Source organism: Limulus polyphemus, unplaced genomic scaffold, assembly GCF_000517525.1.
Source record: "Limulus polyphemus unplaced genomic scaffold, Limulus_polyphemus-2.1.2 Scaffold624, whole genome shotgun sequence".
In the NCBI taxonomy this organism is placed as follows: domain Eukaryota; kingdom Metazoa; phylum Arthropoda; class Merostomata; order Xiphosura; family Limulidae; genus Limulus; species Limulus polyphemus.
This window is the reverse complement of record NW_013666234.1, coordinates 330,505-351,129: the sequence shown is the minus strand read 5'-3', so window position 1 is coordinate 351,129 and position 20,625 is coordinate 330,505. Positions and strand designations below refer to the sequence as shown.

At 32.9% G+C, this 20,625-nt stretch overlaps 1 protein-coding gene across 3 annotated transcripts in view; it reads right to left on the bottom strand.

The window, feature by feature from the left end:
- LOC106459540 overlaps nt 1-20,625 on the bottom strand; it is a 110,048-nt gene that overhangs the window by 18,351 nt on the left and 71,072 nt on the right. For 2 of the 3 annotated variants that reach the window (XM_022386050.1, XM_013919164.2), the window contains exons 7-10: nt 18,575-18,735; nt 15,136-15,234; nt 12,537-12,682; nt 7,207-7,378 (exon numbers count right to left, since the gene is read on the bottom strand). In XM_022386050.1, the coding sequence (XP_022241758.1) occupies nt 7,207-7,378; nt 12,537-12,682; nt 15,136-15,234; nt 18,575-18,735 (578 nt within the window). Of the gene's footprint in view, nt 1-6,809; nt 6,923-7,206; nt 7,379-12,536; nt 12,683-15,135; nt 15,235-18,574; nt 18,736-20,625 lie in introns of all 3 variants that reach the window. The other variant, XM_022386051.1, reaches the window with a different exon arrangement.

Genomic DNA, 20,625 nt, shown 5'->3' with positions numbered 1-20,625 from the left:
ATAAATCAGTTAAATGATGAAAAATTAGGTGTCTATTTACTTGTGACCACTCAGTGTATAGTTGAACTGCCCTCTGTTGTCCCTGATGGGCAACACAACTTACCTTCCAACCCAGTTGCATTTCTTTCACTACCATGTGGTTATCACATGGATAGGGTCCGAGACCAGTAGGAAAGGAAATGGGTTGAGAATGCAAACACCTGGTTCCTACACATGATAACTGAAAAACATCAACTTCTACTTCTAACTATTAGAATCCTTTGGAGCTTCCTTCAAGGTACAAGTTTAATAATAGCTAGGTGCAATTTACAAATTTTTACTATGAAGGTGTTACTTTCCACCTAGGCAGTACTCAAAGCATACATTTTCATGTGTTTTAACTGCACCTTATACTGAAACAAAATTAAGAAAATTGTTCAGAAAACTGTGTGGTTATGAAATATTTCAGTATACTCATTGAAAACATTCTTATCATAACTAAATAAAAGATTGGGTACAACAAGTTTACAGTTCATATTATATCTAAGCTACTGTCCATGAATTCTGTTTACTAATCATACTGTTATATAGCTTACCAATTAAGGTTGGTTGATAATCAGTTTATAGGTATATCATTGGCACTGAAAAAGCTACACTGGCCACTATAGTGTAAATGTCTATTGGAAAATTGATAACTCAGGGAGCAGATAAAGGCTGGTCTAATGCTGATCCTAAACTGTTAGTTACATTGGCCCAAGGTTGGCAAACAAAGATGGCCCAAAGGCAATTTGGACATTGGCCCTTAGTTGGGCCAACATGATGATTCATTGTTGGCTCAATGTAAGCTCCCACTTTTTAAACCATTGGTTCAATTCTCTGGTAATGTCAGTTCCAGAAATTAAAGAATACCTAATCAAAATATCAGTTTATTAATCAATATAGTTTTATGAAAAAAAATTATTTTCCCACTTCTTCCAATTATTATTACAATCCTTTAATCTTATCTTATCAAATGACCTATGAATATAAAACAAAAATGACAGAACCTTGAGAGCTTAGAAAAATGACTGTTGGAGTTTCTAGAATATTATCTAGAGTACAGTCTTCCCACACTTCTCAGTTACAGTTTATTGTAGGTGATCATGTACCAGTTTAAAACCATGATGACCTCACATCTTATATTCATGGTGAGGACAGGTTTGTACTCTGTTTGAGCTCTGGACTTTGGAACTGGCAAGCCAGATTTGAATCTGTGTGATACCACATGATATTCCACACATTCTGTGGTTTTGGTTGCATTATAAGATGCTATCTGGTAATATTACAATTTGTAATACTATTGTCATTATGTTGGCTATAGTGATCTAATGATTAATAAATGTTTAACTACTGCTGTTAACATTGTATGCTATGTGGAAAGGTCTAATAAATGTTGTTATATTTAGTCTTGGAATCCGTGTCTTTATTCTAACTGTAAGTTACCTTGAGTTAGAGACTTGTGAGCTCCACTTGCCACTGCAATCCTCAACTCAATAAATGTGGTGTGATCGGAAGTATGATTGAAACTTCAACAATTAGCCCTAAGGGCACTGCCCATCACAGTCAGTAATAACTATAAACTTCATATTATGAACATCAAGATCAAATCCTTTATTTCCATTGACATGTTGCTAGACTATCGTGTTCTTTGCTTATTGGTCCATTCATAAGACAGGGTATTCATAAGTGACTTTATGTAATGTTCATATATGTGTGTAAGACCACACAATATATTTATCTATACACTTAAATTACTATATACATATATCAACATTACACATTGCCACATACACTAGTAGTTTATAACAGAATGCTTCTGGCTTGCATGCAACTACTTCAGTAAAAATATTGAATTATGTTCCAAAGCTATTTCTTGATGTACTGTAACCTATGGGCTGTCAAATACAACACATTTTTCTTTTCAGGCATCACAAAATAAACATCGCCTTCATAATTCAGTGAAACTAACACTTTTCAGCTAAAATTATTATTAGCCAGGATTAATATTCATAATGTTACTACAATATATCAATATACACTCAGTGGGCATGTGGAAACGTCATACATTCTTCGTGTATCCAGGGGAGAATTTAGGAAGAAGCAGGTTGTATGATCCATATGGCTCTCCCTTTTCAACTAGTTTACCCAAGTGAATCTCTTTGTTAATACCAAATAATATTTTACCTCAGAAAAATCACTCAATAGCTTGGAAAACAAATAATTTTATTTCTTTTCACTCACTGACTTTTCAACTAGATGGCTATCCTAGCTTATTGATAGTTGAGCAGCTATCATCTAATGTCCTATGGGAATCTCTTACGGTGAAACTGCTCGATGGCTCCGAAAGTAAGGGTTGCAAAACCTTTTTCAGTCTAGCCGATCTTATGATCAACAAACCATCCTAACTGTTCACAAATGAGTGTTAACTCCAGCCATATCAAACAGAAGACCATCAATTGTAGAGTATGAGATATAGACTGGTACAGCTGGAACCAAGTTACTTTCATTTTGCTATCATGTACTAAATACACACTCAATTTCCATGTTAGTAAGTCCATTCTTTTATCATTTTGTTGTAGTACCATTGATATATGGTGGTCTTTCCTAGCTGTAAATGTGTAAAACTCATGCACTTCTTCACATATTTTTGTTTTCATTCTGAGATGCCTGCTCTAGAGAAGGACCACACACTACATCAAAAGGATGCAGGATTTTCTGCCAAATATGAGCAGGTTTGGTAAGCAATCTGTAGTTCTTTGTTCAGTATACCATAATGACATATGGTGAGTTCTTATAAAAATCCATTTGGTTTGATTTAGTTTAAGAATCTTGGCAAGCATATGCTTGATAGTTTGTATTGCCTATTCTGCTAAACCATCAGACTTAGAGTGATACTGCAAAGCATGCATCTTCACCATAACTAACACTGCACAACTCAGAGAATAGTTATCTGTTGAAATGAGCTCCTGGTCCATATGGATCTCTTTCAATGCTCTAAACTGAGCTATCCAGTACTTCAGCAACACGTCATTCATGAACTATGCTGAATTATCAATCAATGTATAATCTTGGTCCATTACATTAAGTAGTTGATGGCAACAAATATGTACTGATGATCTTGTTCAGTCTTAAGATGTATCCTCTGTAGAGGTGACTCAACTCTACTGGAGTTTACACTGTTTTGGCCAGCTCTTTCCCTGGGCAGCAGATATAAACACTCTACAGTATATAACTTTCTGAACACAGGCTTGGTCGACTTGACCAACCACGTGACCTCTTTGTACTCATTTGAAGTTTTTATAGATTTGATACTACTAACTTTTGATATAGTATGTATATCTTCACAAAATTTGGCAGTATTTCAGTTAACGTTACAAGTCTTTCACATACAAAAAATCATATTTTTTGCAAAGTATTTTAAATTAACTAAAAAAAGATTTGTCCATGAATATATTGAGTATTTGTTTTGAATAGTCCATGTGCAGAGCGATTTTCATGTTAAGATTAAAAATACTTTTCTTCATCTCAAAAAATCTCAAACTTATAGACTACCACATATGGTTTCAGATTCATTAAACTCCATTCTACCTTGGAAAACTTCAGTCATACATGTTTCCTTTGCACTGAAATCGATATTCAGGAGTAACACTCAATTTATTTTTGTGAATGCACCAGACATTGTTTGATTTTCTCAAATCTGTAACTGCAGAGAAATCAAAGACATGGAGTTTTGCAGCATTGGTGTGCTTCAGTGAAAACTCCTGAGTTGACACATCCCCAGCAAAATTACGAGTTCCTGTTGGATACCAATGCCAATGAATGTGGAATTAGGGAAGTGCTATCACAGTTGCAAGACATGGCTAAATGAGTGATAGCATAAACAAATTATATGCCCACAGCTCCTGAATGCAGATATAGCACAACAAAGAAAAAACTGACTGCAGTTATAGTATTCATGAAACACTATCCTCAAGGTGAATCATACATCACTGAAGTGGTTCATGAATTATAAAAACCAGGAAGGGATGATTGCAAGTTGGATCATAATGTTGTGGCTGTATAACATCGTAGTATAATACAACATCATCCTGGAGCACAGCACAGAAATGCAGATGGGCCATCAAACCACATGTTGAGACCATGTCCATTCACTGAATATCCAGATCAAGGGCACCAAGTTGAGGTTACAGCTATTTCAGTTGTTATGAGCAGAGCTATACAGTAGAAGATTTCACAGACAATTGGATGTTAAAACATACCCCTCAAGAGCTCTGAGAAAAGCCAATTAAAGACCCAGAACAAACATGGATGCTCCTTACCATGCAGTCAGAGAACATGTGGCCAGCACAGGTTAAGGAATGTAATGTGAGTGCACACAGTTTGTGGCAGTTCTACAAGCAAGTACAGGTGTGTGACAGAATGTTGTTCAAATTTTATTGGCCTCCTACATGTGGGTAACATCCTGTGTTGCAGCTAATGGTACCTTGAGCCCTGATTATGCAAATTCTCCAGACTTGATGTAATATCTGAAGGCATCAAGATGTTACAGGAGTGCTAATGTTTGACAGTGATTCTGCTGGTGAGGTTTGAATCACGACATTCAGGAAAAACAGCCTAGACAGTAAATTTCAGCAATAAATGATTGGTTCTTATTTCCAGAGAATAGCCTAGTCCAATTCCAGACACAGTGAGGTAATCAATATGTACTGGCTGTCATTGATTACTTCACTAAGTGGGTTGAGGCATATCCAATAGTCAACACATTTGAACAGTCTCCTGCTAAGTAATGGATAGCATGTTTTGGTACCCATGAAGAGATCCACATGGATAAGGAAACTAATTTCAACAGTAAGTTAATCTCTGAGTTGCACACAGTGTTTGGGAGGTGAAGATATGTACTTCACCTTATTGCCTCTAGCTGAATGGTTTGGTGGAATGGGTGATATAGTCTGTTCAGTCAAACCAATTGGGATGAACACTTGTCATATGTCATGATGGCGTATCGTGCAACAGAAAAGCAGTCAACTGGTTGTTTGTTCAACATGCTAATGTTTGGATGGGAAATAACATTCTCTGTAGATGTGATGTAGAACACACCTCATTCTACAGTACCATAGATGTATGTGGAGTGGATGAGAACAACACTGGCAAGTACATATGAGTTTGCATGCCACAAGCTAGGAAATATTGATGTATGGCATGAGATGCTTACACCAATTCTGTCAAGGAAAGGACTTTCGACTTTGGAGACTGGGTCTGGAGTGGTACATGCTTCTGGCATCAAAACAGCTTGTCTTTGGTTGGAATAGTCTGCATCTAGTACTTAGACAAGTTGGTCCTTTGACACATGAGATCCAGCATTGGCAGTATGCATGAAAAGGCTTCCAGCACATGGGTAAGCTGTAACTTTATGTTATGGATAAACCTCTTGTCTAGTGGAACTCAGTATTACTTTGCAATATATATTGTAAAACCTTCTGTTACAGAATGGATCTACCTCATTTACTCTTTGGGAAGATGCAATATTTGGATCACCTAAAAGTGAACAGTCAGTAACTTAAGGATTAAAATTGATTATCGTAGAGGTAGCTGTAAGTAAGATTATGTAATGAGTCACCAAAGTAATTTTTTTTCCAGCAATGAAAGTAGATGAGCAAAACAAAAAAGCCAAAAAGACACAACAATCATCAAATGATTTGTATATCAGAAGGCACGCATAAGAAACAGTCAAAATATGAATGAAGGATAACAAGTTGGCCTGTCAATCATGGTAGATGCCAATTCACCTTTATCTATTCAGTTCTTACTTTAACTCTGACTAATTGACAATATTAAATGTATTACCTACTCCTTATACATTTCCTTGAAACTATTATTCTTTAAACTATCTGAAAGGTTAGCCTAATTAACATCTAAATTATTATACACACTACATTAAAATAATTATATTATGAGGCCATGCCTGTGATTCAAAAGTTAAATACATATTTACACATATTAATATTTAATGATAGCATGAGCACACAAACATTTCAATTAGTGAATTATTTGATAAACAGAAAGTTCACACAACTAATTATACGAGAAGAAACAATTTACTAAAACACTTAATAAGACCCATTAACTTAGAAAGAATCATGCCTAAGTTATGACAAATTACTGTGTCTAACACCTAAGAGATACAAAAACTTTACTACAATCTGTTCTGCAGAACATGCATCAAATGTTCTAGAACTACTATTAAGAGAATGTATAGCATATATTATAAGAAAACTAAAAAATGTCACGTACAAGTTGAGCAAACAGATCAACAAATACAGAAAGAGAAATAACCTCACAAGAAAAGGAATTAATTCAAGGAAAAAAGAAAAGTAACAAACTAGTTCCATGTGAATATAAATACAAAAACATTAAACAATCATATACACTCACAAACAAATATTTATTATGTTCATACATGAAAGCAGTCCAACAGGCTGTAAAAAAATCACATTCTGTAATAACCACTAATTAGAAAACTCTGGAAAAGCAAGAATTAAGGAACAAACAAACAAAACAAATTACTTGCACATCTAGGGTTAAACCACAACAGAATACTGTAAGGATTCCCAGAGAGCACACACTTGGTAAAACTAAGAAACAAGATCATAAAGGACATGACAACAGAGGGTAGAAAGGCTGGGGATATTTTCCTGGAGCCCATTGCCCATCAGGGGGTAATGAAAATGGCAAAAAATAGGTGTACAGAATATAGCAAATCAGTGGCACATTTAAATAAACATTAATAATACCTTCAATGGCTTATGTACGTAAGTGGCATCATTCCAAAATCTAGTTGGGATGGGAGGAGGGGGGCACATACCAATTTTTCCCTCAGGATCCATGATGTCTTTTCACAGCCATGCTAGTTAGTATAGATGATTGGCAAATAGTTAATTTAAGTAATGAACAAAACAAATAATGACTCATGTAAGAAACTAAAGAAACTTATGCTGAGCAAACATTAACTACATGCTTCTGTTTTTAAATTTTTATATGAGTGAAATTAATATTTTATTTTTAGGATATATATTAAAATTTGCTGTATTTTTCTCAATAACTGCTGTGAAAGTGTTGAAAACTCATTTACAATTTTAAATAACAGATCAACAAAAAAACAATAACTGTGCAAAAATGTTGGTTACTTACCAAGCAAGTATATAAACTTTCTGTACCATTTTGTCCAAGAAAAGAGTGAAAAAATTCTTTAGAAAAGCTGCTGACCATAAAATTCAAAAAAAGTAGAAATGGAAGAAATAATCCAGCAAGTCCTAAGAGAATGACCCTGCTTCTTGCATGAAAATTGTAAGTCTTTGCTTCACTGTAAGGAGAAAGTACATGGAAGAATAAAGACTTATAAGTTGATAAGAAAAAATTAAAATTTGTTAACACTATGAAATTCAAACTTTTCTTGAAAAGTAAAAAAAAAGTTAGTTTTAAATAAAATTAATAAAATGAGACATCAACGTTTTTTATTGAACAATAATATATTTGAAAAGTTTAAAAAATATAAGTTAACAGAAACTTTAAAAACTCTACATGTTTTGGTGGAAATAATTCTACCATCTTCAGGAGAATATGTCATGAAGTACACATGAAGTTTTTATAAACATAATGTACGTGTATAATTAGCACGTTTTTACAATGACACTATTTACAACAACAATTTCCAAAAGTTTACTTTAATGGCTCCTGGGCCTAAATCTCTATTTATATTTATTTTGTTTTTAATAATTTCTACGGATTTTCTAATATTTAGTTCATCTTTTTCTGTTACCTGTTTAAGTATTTTTACATTATTCCAGTCAATAACATGTGTAGAATTTGCCACATGTTCCGCCAAAGCTGATTCACTCATTTTTAATTTATTCACTGCATTTTGATATTCTTTTACTCTAACTTTTAAGTTCCTACTTGTCTGTCCAATATAATCTAGACAACAAGAACATGAAATTTTATATATACCACATTTATCCCTTAATTCAAATTTATCTTTCAAACCATTAATTATATGACTTAATTTTAATTGAGGAGTAAACGATACTTGGAAATTCATATTCTGTCTACGTACATTACCTATTTTTATTGACCATGGTGAAACATATTCTTTCTCTACTATCTATGATTTGAGGTTCATACCCTCTATCAATCGCTACCTGTTTTAAATACGTTAATTCCTTATCATATGACAAAACATTATTTTATAAACATTGTTTATAGGGCTATTAAACATGTAGCAATTGATAGAGGGTATCAACCTCAAATCATAGATAGGATGTACAGTAACTATTTTAACAAACTTCAAATTTCTGGATGTACTAAATTGCAGATAACAACAATTGAAAGCAAACTTGCAACAGAGTCACAATAACTACCAGGAATTAGTGGCTGTCTTATCAAATAGATTTGGAATGCCACATCTAAAGGTTTTTAATACAAAGTTTAGGAGATAAATAAGGAGGAAGGACAAGACATTAATTGAACTTGCTGAAGATGTGGAAAGGCTTGTCCAATTGTCTTACTCAGATGCTCCACTTTAAATGATGCATTTGTTAGGATAAGACTAATTCATAGATTCTATAGTATGCAAACATATTGCATGTTTTCTACCTTAATATTTAACACAAAATGTTCAACAGTTTTGTATACATGGTGTGTGTGTAGTTATAAAATATATATCAATAAAAGTTGTAGCCAAGCTTTCTTTTTTTGCCATTGTTATCTAGTTCATATCAATTACATAATAAATTTTCTGGCAAAACTTCCTGTAGTCTGTGCACCTGAGAATAGTACTAAATCAAAGTATATATATATATATACATCTTTAAAAAAAGTTGTACAGTTGGCAATGGAACTTGAATTAATTAAAATCACTGATAAACAAGTAAAAGCACTATCCAGGAAGTATGGGATCATTAGATCAAGTAGTCAAACCATAAACTGAGACACACTCATATGTTCAGATCTTAAAACTAGAAAACAGCCTTTTTTTTTAATCTAACTTACAAACAATCAAATATTTTCACTTACATTACTGTTATTACACATACCTCTTTGATAAGTGAATTTTTATAGCAACACCTTGTTTGCCAGGAGTTTGTTGTAAAATTTTGAGCAACTGTCATTTATGTTCACCCTTAAATTATTTTAAATAAATGTTTCAGTACTTGAAAATCACATAGAAGCTTCTTTTAGATAAACATTCACATACAGTCTTGGCCAAAATATTTGCATATTGTTCTACATTGATGTTATTGTCTACATGCATGGAGTAATTATTGAGTAAATGCCTGAGTAGTAACAGAGAAGGTAGCGTAAGATCAGACAAACATTTATGAGTTGTTATTCTGGTCTGTATAAGTTGTTTTGAGCATTTGTTCATCAAAACACATATACACATCTGTTTTGTATAAAAGGGTGTGCTTTTGGTATAATTTTTTTTAAATAGATCAACACTTTGTTCAGACAATTTTTCTGTACTTGGGGTAGAGTCATGCCTCATCACATGCCAGAAATTATAGAGCATCAAATTGTTTGACTGTCCAGAAATGGCAATAAGCATACAGAAATTGTCAGAACAGTAGAGTACCTTCAGTGTACTGTATCCAGAATCCGAAAACATCATTGCAATACAGGAAGTGTTGTTCCAGGAAAGTCTACTAGTAGAAACCAAAGAGCTACTGCCGGAGATGAAAATGTTTTGATCAGGTTAACATGTCAAGGTTGAAAGAAGTCTTGCAACACCTTACGATAAGAATGGTATGAACACATTCATTCTAGGGTATCCAGATGAATAGTTAACAGGAGACTGACCAAACAAGGTTATTTTGCAAGAAGGGCTATCTGTAAACTGATATTAACTAGAATTCATCCCCATCACTATGTTACTTGGGCAAGACAGCAAGCCAACTTATAGTTAGGAACTTATAGTAACCAGTCCACGTGCATAGGCCAATACTGTAATGTTGACTTGAGAAACTTCTAAAGAAAATACCCTAATAAAAAAAAAGATGGAATTGCAATATATAGATGTTTTCATATATATATATATACCAACTACCAAGCAGAAACTATTTGTGCAGTGATGAGTATCTATTGGAAATACATTTTCAGGTAAGGAAAATGTTAACTTCCAAGGCAATACTACACCTCTACACACTGTTGAGCTAGAATTTCACATTGAAGAGGTGGAGGAACTGGTGCAAAGATTTATATAGATAAGCTCCCTTCAGAAAGTACCTGAAGGGAGCCCATGGAATGTGACACCTGATGGCAGGAGCTTCATAGGGGCACACCCATGGAAGACTGCATCTCATCTCTTCCAGGGTCTACTCTTTGACCAGGAATAAGGGAAGAATAGGCAAATGAGTCCCATATGTCACCGGGATGAATGAAATAAGAATATGGCCATCCAAGTATTCTACACAAGAGGTCAGAGAGCCAATATATGTACCTTATGCACACCTCAACTCTACCATCAGACTGATTGGATTCTGGCTGCAAGAGGAGGGCACAGTGTTATGATGTGTGTGCTCATCTAAACTCAACTGAACAGACTCCGGTTGCAGAAGGAAGAGGGCACAAGTGGTATGTGGTACAGTTATATGAGGAATGACCTGAGCTACACTGACAGTGTCATTACCACTGTCCAACTTCCCACTGTATTGGCAACCCTTGTTGTTCTAACCCCAATGATTAAGTCCCAATTAATTGAGGATTCTCCCTGGTCCACCACCCCAGTGGTTAGAAACTGGCAAGTAGGAAGGGTTTCCCATGCTCCACTTGAAGAGAAAAGGAGAGAAGATTTTGTGATTTTTGGTGGGGAGACCTGGAGAACCACCCAGATTCCCATCAGTACTTCAGCTGGAAAGGTTTTTTACTGGAGACAGTGCAATAGGTGATTGCTGGGAAAGTGGTTAAACACTCTCTGGTGCTGACTTTTTCCATGATAGTCCATGGAATAGGTATGGTCTGGACCAGACAGTAGTCTAATACATAAATATACCATAAGGATATCTCAGGTGGTCTTGTAGAACACCCCATCTCACAGTGGGCATATATATGGAGCCAGTGCAGATGGTATAAGCACTTTCTGGATTTTTGAGAAACAAGCTTAAGCTGGGAGGCACCACAAGCCATCTGGTGGGATCCTATAAGTAAAAGCTGTAAAAAAACAAAAGGTACCCACAGTCTAGAATTGATTAGACTGTGTAATGGTAAACAGAAACAGGCAGTGATCTTCAGGAGATGAGACAGTCAGATGGTGAAGATAGTAGGTGATGAAGATGAGAAGAGTAGTCCACACGCCCACCTGAAGAAACTCATCCAGTGGCTGTTGGAAATGAGTGACAAGAAGATGATAGAGGTGACGAATTTGATGGGAAGAATGTGAAACAGTTTGGGAGTATCAACCCCTAATGAGGAGTAGACTAAACATAGAATTAGTTGGACCCAACCTGTAAGGGTAAAAGGAGAAATGCCCCAGGAGGAATCTCGGGGAATGAAAAGTCAGTGACAGGAGCCAAGAAATTGTGAGGTATGAGGCAAGTAGTAATGAATGACACAAACAGGGCACAATCATCTGTTCAGGTCCAATCAATTGTTGAGATGAGAAATAGAAAGAAGAGAAATAGGAGAGAAAGAGCCATCACTTTCCCAAGTAGCCAGAGTCTTAGGGAGGAAGGACCAGTCAGGATAAGGAAGAAAATAAGGGGGTGAAACAGGGTATGGGAAAAATTGATAGCATAGCTAATAATGGCTGGATATGGCTTGAATGGGTAATGAAGAAAAACTTTAATATAAGTTTAACATAACAGCAAATGTTCTCACCTTTGATGCACATATCAAATTACCCAAAATAATACCATAAAAAATTACTGTCACTAGCAGAAATGCCACCCTACAAGTGGCAATTTGTGTTAATAATTACTAATCATAGTATTTAAATCTTATTGAAAAAAATGTAAAAAGTAAACATTTTCTAAAAAAGGATTTTTCTGGGAAGTACTGCACAGGAAAAGTGTTTGGATTGTGCTTATATAATCTGTAATGTTTTTATATATTAAAAGTGGTACTCTTTATTGAAAAAATAGTTTTTAGTACTATATTTATAAATTACATAAATAGATATAATCAAACCCTCACATACAGTCCTAGTGAAATTCATGTTCTTGTTGTGAGGAAAGTACTTTTATTTCAAATTGTGCTCTATGATAGATAAATGGAAGTTGCACATCCTGCAGTTATTTTTATAATTGTTTGAATCTTGAATACCCTAAGTGAGAAATTCTTTTATGCATTTTTGTTTGTTGTGCCATTCAATACATAGATAGATACATATACATGCTATGTGCATCATAGTAAGAATATTATTCACAGTAAATTGATAATAGATGAAAAATATTTTAAAATTAAACAAATAAAAATTAAATTTTTAAGCAAAGGCAGAAAATGTGGAGGAATTAAAAAAAAACCCTTACTTATCTTCTTCAATACGAGCATTAATAAGTTCTGCCACATGTTCACAGTCTTTCTCTAGAGTATTCAGCATATTCTGAATAGTTTGATTGATGGTTTTCTCTATGTCTTTACAGACTTCATCTATCTGATTAATGCAGCGAACATACTGATAATTGGAAGAATAACAATGGAAACTGTTTAATATATAAACAACACAAACAGTAAGTCATGAACACAAAATTCTCAAACATATCAAACAAGAAACTGTTTTTTGTCTATAATAACTTTCAAGAAGTTTTACTTTCTCAGCTTTAATTATCAAGTTTCATACTGTTATAATACAATGACTATTTAAGAAACTTTTCTAGTTATTATACTTAATCGGTTTAAATCCTTAAATTCGGTTTATAATCTTTCAGTATTGTAAGAAAGATTTTGAACTCTCTCATCAATAAACTTAGCTATACAGAATACTAAAAGACTTGAAAGAAAAAAGACATAAAAACGATCAAAATTTTAAATCTTAAAGTATACTTCAACTGATTGACTGTTGGGTTGGTTAAAAACCAAAACTTCATGATTGTATAAAAATATTTATAGCTTGACTTGGTCTATATCAATCTATTTTGGACACTTCTTAGTTAACTTATATGGTAAGCAGCTTATGAGCTATTTCTTGAAAACATTTCATTGGTATATTATGTAGACAAAATATAAGCTACAGACAAACTGTTTGCTTTCTATTTTTACACTGTTTTATAAAAGCTATTAAAAATTACCAAATATTTACAAACTCTTTCATTTTGTAACTTACATGTTTTTTCAATTTTAAAGTAGAAAAAACAAATACATTAAAATTATTTTTTAATATGGTAATGAACAGAGTAGTGTGAAAATGATCTGATATTTTACACCTATGGTCAAAACTAATCAATTTAAAATACTGTTGTAGGCTATGCTTTTAGTTTAGACACTTTTATAAAACTGTATTACTAGGAGTACATTTAACCTAATGTGATGGGTGTGGTTTTAATGAATAGAACCTTTTTGAAAGTTTAGGAAAGAACTTACATCACAAATTTCTGTTAAACAAAATTTTCTAAATATTTTCTTACATAAATAAATATATATAGAAATGATAAATTCTGTTAATTATATTTTACTTCAGGTAATTTATAATAACCTAACTTTTTTCATATGTTATTAAATAGTGCGTTATAATAACGATATATTGGTGTAATTTAGATGCATTTAATATATTCAAAGTTTTATATCTTTCATAAGTGACCAAATTATTATTTATTTTTCTCATTGGTAAGAGTTCATTTGTTTGTTTTAGAGCAAAGCTATATTTGGCTATCTGCTGTGTCCACCACAGAGAAATCAATCCTCGGATTTTAGCATTGTAAGCACTGTCACATCGGGGGAACAATGGTAAAAGTTTTTCACTATACTATTTTGTAACTGCAATATTTTGTTTATATATGAACTATAAGTAGACCCATATATTGTTGTACTATAATGAATCATGTTTAACTGTAAAATTATGGTTTAAAAGTGAAAGATGATTACATTATGTTTACAACTTAAAGTCAAAGAAATAAAACATTTTTGTTGTTGTTAAATGGACTAGCTGGACTTTGCATTATTCTTTTTACTGAATAAGAATCCATTCAACAATAAAACTATATAGTTTTAATATACTTTTTACTATATATCATTTACATTTTTTAGAAATAATAGTGACTATGGTTTTATTTGATACATACTAGAAGAAAAAAACAATAATAAGGGTGGTACTTAATGAATTACACTGCAAAATAAATTTCTTAGCTACTGACTTTCAAATTTCTCATAAAAGAGTGCAATAAATAAGAGAACAAAAATAACAATTTGTGTAAAAAATAGATTATTCAAGTATGTGTGTTTGTTTGTTTTTGGAATTTCATGCAAAGCTACTCAAAGGCTAGCTGCACTAATCATCCCTAATTTAGATGTCATAGACCAGAAAGAAGAAAGCTAGTCAACACCACCCACTGTCAAATCTTGGGCTATTCTTTTACCAGAGAAATAAGGAATTAACCATCATATTATAACATCCCCCTCACAGCTGAAAAACAAACGTTTAGTGGTGGGATTTAAATAATTACTCTGCAGATTGTGAGTCAACCACTCTAACCTTATTCAAGTATGCGTTAGACAATATTAAAAATGCTGAACTCAATCTAGAAGCTCAAGCACTTTAAAAGAATGAATATTTATTCTTTCTTCACCTGAAGAAGAGTCCAATTTTGAAAAGCACTCAGGCATCTGGGTTATAATACATACAATTTAATTACCTCCTTTTTTTTGTAATATCTTCTATCAGGAAATTAAGTTTAAATGTGAGAATTTTCTTTTTTTTCTATTGCCTTTTAGAACTGTAACCTTATCCTCCTTTGATCAGTTTGTTTTATTCCACATTTTGTTTTGCTTTACTGTCAAACTTATTCACAGCTATAAACCTAGTTCCATACTTGCAACGTAGTATTAAGTATTCTTTGATTGTTCCATACAACTGTTTTTAAATTTTGAAATGTGAGGCTTATAAGCCCAGATCTCAAATACAAACACTCTTACCTTATTAGAAAGTGGGATGTATATTGTGGGCATGTCAAACCCACATTTATTCAGGCCAGGTCTTTTGCACAGCTCTTGTACAATCTGCATCATTACTTTCTGTGAAAAAATGCAAGTCATATCACTGAAATTTATAACAATAAATAGCTACAGAAGACAAACTCTATAGATATATAAACATATTTATAGATCATACTTATATAACAATAAATAAGAAATAAATTTCTAAGTGCAAATTATAAGATCCTGGTAATTAATAAATAAACCACTAAGCATACTAGTGTTTAGTGTGTAGGGATGGGCTGAGTAAGTAATAGTCACCACATTCAAACTATTATTCTATGATGTTCACAAATAACTGATAAAGTTCAGTTATATATAGCATAATTTCAGCACCTAATTGCCATTATCAACTGTTTAACAGCTTGTGAGACTCCCAATATCATTGAAAAGTGTTGCTGAAGTGGAGAACTTGGTACTAGCTAAAGAGCCAATGTGTTCATCTCATTTCTCTCTTCTTCCAAGCTAGCCAAAAAATGAAGGAAGTTTTTGCAATGGCTTTAGTACAACAGAAAAGCATTTTAAGAGCACTTGGGAACAGGCTACCACTAAGCACACTAGTGGTTAGTGTGTAGGGATGGGCCGAGAAAGTAATGACCACCACATTCAATATATTACTCTGTGATGCTTACAAATAACTGCTAAAGTTGACATATAGCCTTATTTGTGCACCTAATTGCTATTATCAAGTGTCTCACAGTTTGTGTGACAGTAATATTATTCTGTTCTTCTTCCACACAAGTTTTTGTAGGGATATAATAAAAAGCAAAACTACTATTTAGCAGTGAGTTCAGTTTATAAGCATATATTAATTCCATGTTTCACAAATAACAGTTTCATTTCTAGTCACTACATAGCAGCATGAACTGTTCTTATATAACAACCAATTGTGACTTTCCTTGCACAGGCATGATATCTGCCAAAACAGTTTCAGGAAAAATAAATAAATAAATAAAAAATAATCTAAATTAATATTCAAGGTATCAAGGAAATCAAGTTTTTATGCAACTGACAGATCTGTGTGCATGTTATTGATGTTTGGGTTTAAAAACACCAGTTTCTTAATTATTAAAACAAAATATATAGCTGTCTAATTTTCTTCAAATTTTTGGTGGGGCTGAGCCTGGCAGCTGTGTGTGTATGCATAGTATCATACTTCATGGCCTGGGATGTATATGATGTCCTCCCTATTAATCAACATGAGCCTAGCATGTAGTGGAGTTGATTGTATGCACATGCAGAGAGTTGGGGGTAGGATGGAAGGCACTGGTTCTGTAAATATCTCCTGAACATTAGTCCAGCATGCCAGGGTACTTGTACCATCCTGGAGGAACAATTCCAACTTCACTGGCCCCCAATGTAATAAAAAAGAAAGAAACTGACAAAACTGATATGATACTAACAATATATTTTACTACTGAATTATGAAAATAAAACAAATGTTCATTTATCAACCTACTTCAATGAAATTGTTTACAAAATAGGAGGGGGAACAAGTAATAAAAAAATTGAACACATTAAGTATGATGTAGGAATGACAATGCTGAAAATTACATAAACAAGGTAGGGTTGAATACACAAAACCATACAAAAATCCCTACGTCAGTAGTTAGTAAGTACTGAGTCAATCCAATAAGCTTATGGTTATTGGCCACTGTAAGACTGTATAGCACTATTCAGTTGAAATGCTTTTATTCAAACCTGACTTCATGCAACTGACAGGAGTTCAACATTCAGTTGTAGATAAAAGTTATTCTTGGGAAGATTTGGCTACTTATGTAGTGATTTTTGATGGTTTGTGTATTCATCCCTACCTTGTTTCTGTACTTTGTAGCACTGCCATCCTACATCGACACTTAATTTGTGCAAAATCTTCTTTGTTACTTGTAAAATAATATGTTACACACTGAAATACACTAATTGAGATCACTTAAATTACTTAACAGAATTATACAAACTTTACTAAAATATCTACTGTGCATTCTACACAAATACATCCATTGCATGAGAATGAAATATATTATCTAGAATACTAGTAAGAAGAATGTTTTTCTGCTTTTCAACTGGTGACACAGGATGAATCTTCTAGCATTTTATGGTGCACTATTTATTTGGGTGGAAATTTACATCAATCTATAAGCATTCACAGTTTGTCTATGTACATTTTACTCATGAATAAACAAGTTTCTATTTGTAGGTGTGTCGTCAAGGCAAATTATAGTTTTTCTATTTGAAATCCAGGTGTTGATTTAAATAGTTACAATACAATTTTTAAAATATGCTTATCTCTTAAAATCTGATGTAATTATTATACTAAAGTTTATAGTAAACACAATTATATGTGTAATATAACCTTCAAAAAATAAATAAGCACACAATTAATGCATTTAGTATAAAATGTGATGAATTAACTTTTATTGTTGAAATCCCTACATACATCAATGATTGTGCCATCATCAAAGATAAACAGTTCATATATTTTAACAATTAAAATTAGATATATTATTTCATTTATGTACTACATGATACTAACAAATAAACTCAATGTAAGAACACTTCATTTTGCTCAAAATGACAAAATATTTGGTTTTACCAATATGAAAAATCTCAATATTAGAAAAAAATGGTTTTAACATTCAGTAATAGTTACTTAATAGTAACTGCTATTACACATGCACATTGTGATCCTACATCATGGTATAAAAGCCATTTTATTTTATACTGAATAGTTTTTCATCACATTTATGCCACTTCTACATGTTCACAGAAATACTGAAATATTTAGTTTAATCTTATTAAAACATGTTTTCATTTTTTTAAATAATGTAGTCAGTTCCAATTACCTACAGATGAAAAGTCAGTTTAGAAATTCAGTAATCTGATGCCAAACAATAGTCTTTATATATGAACACATTTATATATGTGTATATTGTAATAAGATACTTTGGCAGTTCGCAAGTCAAAGCTATACAAATTATATATTATGATGTAAAAGTCTGATTAAGCTATAGCAACCTCTTTCTTTGTAGCATGTCAGGTATTAATTTGTTAAGTGTATGAATTTCGTTTTATTGATATTTCTACTAGTCTTCAATATCTAAATAATAAATAACCAATTTACTTACAATTACATTAAAATCATTTACATTATTCGAAATGTGTGTAGAACACTGTATGCTGAGTAAGGCATAGCTTCTAGTGCAGGATCCATGTATTTACTACAAAATGGAATGCATTTCACAATTAATAAATGCATGTGAACTTTCTTGTTCAGGAATATGAAATATAATTTTTGTTGTGCACAGGTCAGAAATAATCAATGCTCAGTCAATCTAAAATTCACTTCTCCTGTATTTAAGTCTGAAGACACATTATTTACCTGTCGATCGCTTTCATCTCCTGCTTCATCTGCCTTGCTCAAGTAGAATCTCAGTCGATCCCCATGTCTGGTGTTCAATTTTTCTACAAGATCAATGGTACGCTTGCATAAAGCTTGGCCAATTGGGTCAAAGAACACAAAGGTAAGGTCAGCTATGTCCCCTAAATCAATCAGATGGTTATTAGATGTTACATATAGATGTCTGTATCAAGCATCATGACATGAATAACTATCAAAAAAATACTTTATATATATCAAAACTTAATGACAACAGGTGCAAAAATGTTTTTAAGTAATTTATTTTATTTAGTAGTAAAACTATTTTCTCGATGAACATATATGCCAAATTATTTACAATATAATTTGTAATATGACAGTTTAGTCAAAAGTTCATGGCTCAGCTTGCAGTGCACCTAAATCTTAAAAAACTCCAGAGCTGATTACAGTAGGGTGATTTTTAAGTAATGAAAATAAAAACAATTCATACACAGTCAAAACGTAGTAGATATACACTGCAAGTTCAATTATGTAGTTAACAATTAATGAAAAACAATCAAAAATCCTATCTGTAAATCGACCTTCCACACCAAGCGACTTTCCTATTGGAACAATGTTAACAAAATGTCAGTGACTGATATCAAATTACCACTTTACCTGGTAACCTGAGACTGTGTGAAACTCATGTGAAGACAAAATAAAATGTAGTCCCAGTAAAAGCCATCAATTTCAAACTCAGACACGCGGATTCATATTATATAAATAAATGAAATTAAAATTGTCTACAACCAACTATTAATAATGAAGTACGGGCTTACCTATGAAAGTCTAGGAGAGATTTTGTAATCACATTGTTTGTAAACTTGAAATACCATGATTGACAGATATGTACCAGTAGTAAACTACCTGTTCTATGTCATGTCATGATGTAATTGATACATCATCCATACCACTTTTACTACAGACTACTGTAGCCCACATTCTTTTGCTCTAGCCACACCCAACAATATGATGTATAGCAAACTGTTGTTAGGACAACATACTGTCTGCTTATGCCTGATGATGTGACATAAACAAGTTGTTGCCACGCCAATGTATAGTCTGTTTACAATCCCCATTCATAATTTTTTGACGTGCTGTCGGTTCGATTTGGTCAGACATATCTATGTATCAGTTTATGCATTATGTAATACACATCACAAAGTTTATTGTATGGCTTTGTTTCTACGAATTCAATGGCTAAAAATAATTATTAATGGTTTTAAAGTTTTCTATTATTTCAAATAATAAATGCTTCTGGATCCAATGAAACCACCCAGCCCAAAGTAGAGCATGAAGAGAGCCAATTTGAACAGACAACCTGTTTTTGATTTTAAAATTTGCTTCCTGCTCAATGGTGGAAAGAAGGTTTAGCAATCATCACGATTTTTTTAAAGCCAATTTACAACTAGTGGTAGTACGGTTGCCTTGAAATAAATCATGCAAACTCAGTGCATCGTAGTACTGTAGACATTTGGTTGTTTAGTGTATAATGATTAATATTTTTTCATGGGAGATTTATATATTCACAACTGTGATTTCCTATTCCCATACTTCCGTGCCTTGAATTCTAATAGCCTGCAACCATTGTGGGAGTGCCATTTCAGATTTCAGCAGGGGGGGGGGGATGTGTGTCTGAAATTGTACAGAAGGTACACAGAAGTTAACCCCCATAGATAGTTAAAACAGTTGTGCTATTTTTAGAGCATTTGCTCTGATCATTTCCTACATTATTTAATAACCATTCAAATACTGCAAATTACACATTAGTGTCCCTATCTAAATAGAGCATCTGACTTATTGTACTTTCCATTGGTATTATTAGTCAAAGAGGTTAAAGTTTACTTAATGAAATTCTCTTGGGTTTCCATGCTTAGCCAATACTTGGGTAAAAATAAATATGCATAAAACAAGTAATATACCATTTCTTTATTTATTCACACATCCCTTTAAATGCAATTTGTATTATGAGAAGAAAAATAAAAAAATAACATTTTAAATTCAACTGTTAATAT